General features: G+C 50.0%; 1 protein-coding gene across 3 annotated transcripts; it reads right to left on the bottom strand.

The window, feature by feature from the left end:
• Window positions 1–916: 916 nt before the first annotated feature.
• Window positions 917–4,394, bottom strand: CCDC182 (coiled-coil domain containing 182). Of its 3 annotated transcripts, XM_084750650.1 has the most exons (3): window positions 4,337–4,394; window positions 4,085–4,256; window positions 917–2,045 (listed from the first exon to the last, which is right to left on the bottom strand). In XM_084750650.1, the coding sequence occupies exon 3, from the start codon at window positions 2,028–2,030 to the stop codon at window positions 1,614–1,616; it is 417 nt and encodes a 138-aa protein (XP_084606776.1). In that variant the 5' UTR covers window positions 2,031–2,045; window positions 4,085–4,256; window positions 4,337–4,394; the 3' UTR covers window positions 917–1,613. The 3 variants fall into 3 exon arrangements, with proteins under 3 accessions (XP_084606776.1, XP_084606777.1, XP_084606775.1); XM_084750651.1 differs by lacking the exon at window positions 4,085–4,256 and having other exon boundaries at window positions 4,337–4,389; XM_084750649.1 differs by lacking the exons at window positions 4,085–4,256; window positions 4,337–4,394 and having other exon boundaries at window positions 917–3,075.
• Between the last annotated feature and the right edge of the window lie 1,853 nt (window positions 4,395–6,247).

The raw sequence follows: 6,247 nt of genomic DNA, 5'->3' as shown, positions 1-6,247 counted from the left end.
TAGGAGCATATGTCAGACACCCATCAAGCCTTCCAAAACAAGACAGTCATGAGCACAGGGTCTAAAGAGCTACCTAGTGCTAGGTTCAAACCCCAGGTTGACCAGCTTTGATCTAGGGCAAGTTACTCAGCTCAGTCTTGGCTTTCGCATAACCCTAAAGGGAAGTGTGTCACGGTATGTGCTATGGCTGATGACTCTCAGCTTTTACGTGACTATCAACACTCAGACGCTGCTTCAGCTAAGCTAGAGCAGAGGCTGCCTGTAGTCAGAGCAGAGATACAGCCTTCTAGGGAGACAGGGGATGGTGGGATAGCATGCTTAACCATGGGTCACAAGGTCCTTTGGTGAAGGTCCGCTCAAGGGGATCCAAATATTTGCATCTTATTTGAGAGAGTCTGTGTGGAGGAGGAGGATGGATGAATGGAGGAACAGAGGGTATAGGCCAGGCTGCAAGCCCCAGACTAGAGAGACCCAACTGCTCCGTGTTGCCGCTGGCTACCAGGCCCCTCAGATGAGGCAGCATCTGGGAGGGACTGGAGCTAGAGAATATGAATCAGTGAAACAGGGGCTGATTGTGACTGCTAGTGGCCTGGAGTCACATGTGATTGTTCCAGTACCCCGGAAGGAACTAGTCTAAAAACAGCCTGATTGGTTTAGGGGGTTGTGAGGCTGTAAGATGAGTAAGCACAAGTGGCCTGGACCTGGAGACTAGTCATTCGCTGACATGGAGAAACACAGAGGGCAGTGCTCTGGGGTTTGTGGTTAGTTTGCCATATGAAAGTAGCACTGACCTGCCCTCGGGAGGTGCCTGTGGGTGCAGAGGGTCAAGGGGTACACAGATAAATGACCAGACACCTTAAAACTCCTACTTCATGAATCAAATGCAGGTGACAAGTTTCTGCTTTGTTGTGCTATCTTTATAGGTGTCGCCTCTGGTGAACTCGAGAGAGTTCCACCATCTGAGAGCATCTACAGGCTAAGTGGGGAGGAAGCAGAGTTGAACAAAAGCAATAAGGAAAAGAGAAAAGCAGTCCATCGTACAAGTAAGACTGGGGGTGGAGTGGGGGTGGGGGGAAGTGAGTCAGGAATTACACAGATGCAAGCATCTGAGGCCATTTCAGGATGTGGACAAGCCCCTGGCCTGTCTCAGTGTAGAACATACATGGACAGGTCTTAGTAAACCAACTGCTAAGTGACAAGTTCTGAAAGCCTGGAGTCTTTAAAAGAAAGGGGAATCTGTTCAACACAACCAGTTTAAGAATGTACAAGAAAAACGCTACACATCCAAGCAACCATTACCATTACAAACAGGAAACTGTTCAAGGTGAAAGTTAGAGATCTGACTTAGCATCTGGGGCCTCCTTCCTTGATGAGGCTGGATAAATGGAACGTCACCCAAAAATCATATTGAGGTGGGGTTTGTGTTTGTTTGTTTGGTTGGTTTGGTTTTTGCCTCTTTGCATGGTTTTATTTTGGTAGCAGGAAAGCAATAAAAACGGGGAAAGGGGAATAAATAGAGACCTAGCGTTTTCCTTCCATTAAAAAAAACAAAAACAAAACAAAACCAATCTTCAGTTGCCTGGACAGGCGCATGCGCAGGCCCTTCAGTTGGCCTAGCTCTTCCTGGTGACTCGCAGCGGGTTACGGCTCCTGACCAGCATCTGCTCCAGCTGCTGGCAGTGTTCACGAAGCTGTTTCTCCCGGGGCAGGAGGAAGGTGAGGACCTTGTTGCGAACGACGCCACGGTCTTCCTCCTCCGTCAGCCGCTGCTTCACCCGTGCCGCCTGCTCCTCCTGCTGTGCCAAGACGCCATTCATCTCGGAGAAGGCATCCTCCAGGTAATGGATGGCCTTCAGTGCCTCCTTCTTAAAGTCCTCCAGCTCCCTCTGCACCGCGGCAACTTTCTGCTGCAGGATCTCCAGGTCGGCCGGCAGAGGGAGGCAGGAGGGCCATGACTGAGACAGGGAAAGGTCCCCAGACTGGAGCCCACTCTCCACCATCTTCTTGCCCTGTACGGTGTTCACCTTCATAAGGAAGGAGCCTGTCTGAAAGAGAGCTTCCATCATCTCCTCTGCACGGAGGAAACCAAGGAACCAACTGAGTCAGAGAGAGATTCGGTGGCTAGAGGCGCTGCCATTTGGAGTGAACGGACTCTGTCTCATTATGACGTCAAGACCCTTCAGCCAATCAGAAGGAAGGCCCCAGTTCACTGTTTTGCATACTGTAGCTTCCTTGGTTGGTACCCAACAAACAGTTTTACCAGTGCTTCCCAAGTCTCCTGAGATGAGGGTTCTCCTCAAGTCGTCCCGATTTCAGAACCAGAGTCCAAACTTTCCTTTAACCCCAAGGGCAAACCAAATCCCAAAGAGTGGAGAAAACTGCCCAAGTCAAGGCAAACCAGGTCAGGTTCACACGTTGCCAAGACGGAGCGGTCTCCCACCCGCCAAGAAACATGGATGGTTTTGTGGCACAGTGTCTGGGCTTCCTCACCAGTAGCACAAAGTCATCGTAAGAGATGATGGGTGGTCCACCACTAGCTCTAAGATTCTAAAGGAGTAATTGGATCCTGACTCCATATTCCCGCAATGATGCCGGAATGCTTAGACGATCTATTGTGATAGATGCGTTTGCTTTTGAAGTGTGGTCCACAAAATAACGGTAGGATAAAAATGAGTGCTTGCTGGGTTCTGGAACTAGGCAAATAAGAGACGGGTGTGTGTATGGCTAAATCTGTGGTTTTGCCTGGTTACCCCAACAGAGACAAATGTTTCTAGCCACATTTCAGTCAAGAGCAAGCCTCTGCCTTTATAGATTACTATCTCTTGACCAGGCCTCCCCTCAAGGGCTCCAGGCAAACATTCCTGCAGCAACCAGCTTTGAAGTCGATCCGTCTAGAGCTAGATAAATTACCTCCTTGCTCAAGATGGTTCCTGCTCTGCTGTCTTACCAATGGCCCTACCTGGGACAGCAGCCACAGCAGCGTCTAGTACCATAGTTCCAATGCCTGTCCCCTTCCCAACTCATTTTGAAACTCTGTCATCGTATCAATATTGAGAAATAAGGCTCTCTTTTTTTTTTTTCTTTGAAGAGGCAAGCTTTCTCTGTGTATACTTACTTGGCTGTCCTGGACCCACTTTGTAGACCAGGCTGGCCTTGAATTCACAGCAATTGTCCTGCCTCTGCCTCCGGAGCACTGGGATTATAGGTGTGTGCCACCGCATCCCGCCTAAAATAAGGGTCTTTAGGAGGCAGAGTGTATCGGATGGACATCATCATCCCTAGAGTGGGTTCTTTATCACAAAAAAATTGGGGGGCTGGAGAGAGAGCTTAGAGGTTAAGAGCACTCCTTGCTCTTCCAAAGGTCCTGAGTTCAATTCCCAGCAACGACATGGTAGCTCAACAACCATCTATAATGAGATCTGGTGCCCTCTTCTGGCTGCAGGCACAAATGCAGACAGAATACTCTGTATAAATATATAAATATTTTTTAAAATAAATTAAAAATCGGGGCCTGACCCCCCCTTTTGTTTCTCCTGCCATAGTTGCCTTTCTGCCGTCACATGGGATGTGATGGCCTGAAAGTCCTCACCAGATGCTAGCACCTTGATTTTTAGACTCCCAGACTTCTGGAATTACAGAATTGTAAAGAAACAAAGTCTTTTGCTGCTGCTGCTGCTGCTGCTGCTGCTGCTGCTGCTGCTGCTGTTGCCTTATAACTATCTCAGCTTCTGGTGTTTTGTTTTGCCACTGCGGAACAACACAGAATAAGCTCGCTGGGATAAAGCTAGACTCCTTCACATCCATGTGACTTCAAAGATTGTTAGGTTTTTCATCTCTGAGCCCCCTGACACCCAACCCCTCCTGCACTGGAGCCCCACTCAGCTTCACCCTCGGAAGCGGTGTCTCATTAGTAGATTACCTTTCACACACACACACACACCTTTAAGCCCCTGTCTCCCTCTCAGAATTCCTGAGAGCTGGGGTGTATTGCTCTCTGGGAGAGAAAACTAAATCTCTGATGGGCAGGTGCTGCCAATTTCCATAGTGTCAACACTCCCAGCAAGAATAATTTCAAGCTACCAACTTGCTGTCTCCAGGAAGTGAAGAATCAAATGAGCCCTCCTGAGCCCGGAAAAGCCAACTCCAGCACCCCAGGGCCCACGGTGAGGGCTGCTGCCCTTCCCCAAGATGTCGACTGAATATCTGGGTGGCCTCATGCTTTCATCAGAGAGGGCAGGTGGCAGGAACAGTTGTAACTAAATGAAGGTGAAATTTTGAATCACGAGAAACTCCAATTACTGAGGGAAAAAAAATGTTGAATGGAAAGAGTACCTACTTTTTTTTCTAGGAGTCTGGAGAGCTGGAGCTGGGAGCTGCTGTGTGGTCCTAGGTCAGTCACCTCCCCTTGCTGAGTCTGTTTCCCCCAATTGTGACATGAGAGGTGGGAGAAATCTTCTCGGCGGACAACAGTGTTCAAAGGCGCCACATAGCCTTCCATAGCCTCTGCTCCGACTTTCCTCTGTCTGTCTCTTAGGACTGTTACCTGGTTCGGCTGTCTGTCCCCTTAGGCACAGTAAACTCTGGCAAACACAGATTGTGTATTCCTCAACCTGTTTACCTGCAAGTGTCCTGCCTGCTCCCCCCCCCCCCCCCCCCCCCGTCCTCCCCACACACATACAACGGCACTCAGATAACTAGAGGAAATGGAGTTTTGTTCCCTAGGTGGCTCTCGAAGGCTGGCCACCCCTGGCTTTTCTGCTTACACATTGACACCTACTGGCCTTCGTAGAAACCGCAGCCTCAGAATTCCACCTAGGAATGGGCGGGGCTGGGGCATGGAAACAGAATGGGGGTCTGAGGCATATTTAATTAGGGGCTTAGCCGTGCCCAGCACTAACAGGTTCTCGGTCAATAAATAATATTTCCCAGATTAGTGAACGGGAGAACAAAAATAATGTGTCTCTTCTAAGTCATCTCCTCTGCTGTCCCTCTTCCTGCCTCTCCCCTTTGTTTCACACGGGGAACAGCAGAAGTCACGGCTGTGGCTGTGACAGGAAAGTCGAAAGGCCAACACTGGGACAGCGTTTCCTCAGTTCCTCTGGTGCTGCTGAACGAGGCTCCAGTTTGCTTTCCAGAACCACAGAGAAGATGATGGTGTTGTCATCCCTTTATTTTAGGAGCCATGGGGAACTGAGAGCTGCTGCTATCCCCAAGGCCTAGTGGCCTCCTGAGCCTTCAGGACAATAACTCCACACACTGGCTGTATAAACTCTGAATGGGCCCCTGTGCCCAGAAGTTCCACAGTCCAGCCTGGCCTTACATTCCACCTGCCTTCCCGTCTGTCTCGGGGATCAGGACTGCGGCTCTATCTCTTCCTTTCAAGGGAACATAGAGCTAGCAAAGCATCCGTGACCTGGAATCCCATCACCGGGAGGGGTCCCTGCCCCAGTTTCTTTCAGCTTGTCATAGCTTCCCCGTGACTCAAAAAGATAGTAAACAGCTGTGCAGAGACCCAGGCCTCATCCCATCCCCGCCTCCCCCCCCCCCCCCCCCGCCGCCACTCCCCAAGAGTCCAGCTCAGTCAGCGTGGGGTGTGGCTCTTAAACGGCATGCTGTAAAGCAAGGGCTCTTCACCTGTGGCTCACTACTCCTTTGGAGGTTTAAGAAACCTTTCATAGGAGTCGCCTGAGACTGCTGGAAAACACAGATATTTACATTGTGATCCATAACAGCAGCAAAATTACAGTTGTGGACGTAGCATGAAGGTTTTATGGTTGGGGTCACCACTACATGAGGAACTGTATTAAAGGGTCGTAACATCAGGAAGGTTGAGAACCACTTTCCTAAAGGCTGAGTTTGAGTGCAGGATGTAACCTGGGGTCTTAAAACCATTTCTTCTTGACCTGGCCACCTCAGAAATGGAAACCATACAGCGTGACACCCCCACCCCCACCCCACCGTGCACTTTCACCTCTGTCAATAGTATAGACCCCAATTCCTTTGGGGATTAGGACAGCCCCCCCCATCTCTCCTGTCACTTTGTCAAGCCACGAAACCCTATGAAGCTGGAAGTTCCTCCTGCCCTGTTAGAATGGCGTTCCCAGCCATTTCTAACCCATAGGCATCTCTAACTCAACCACAGTTACTTTCTAGCCCAAGGTCGGCTCACGAAGTCATAGCTCTCTCCCTGGACTGGAGTTGGGATCAAGCCAGTTCCCCTAATATGCAGGCCTCCCAATATTAGAGC

This window comes from Acomys minous, assembly GCF_964271855.1.
Source record: "Acomys minous genome assembly, chromosome: 12".
Classification (NCBI taxonomy): domain Eukaryota; kingdom Metazoa; phylum Chordata; class Mammalia; order Rodentia; family Muridae; genus Acomys; species Acomys minous.
This window is presented reverse-complemented; position numbering and strand designations above follow the sequence as displayed.

Coding starts and splice junctions, on each gene's coding strand:
- CCDC182 (XM_084750649.1), bottom strand. CDS start 2,066: ATGATGGAAGCTCTCTTTCAGACAGGCTCCTTCCTTATGAAGGTGAAC.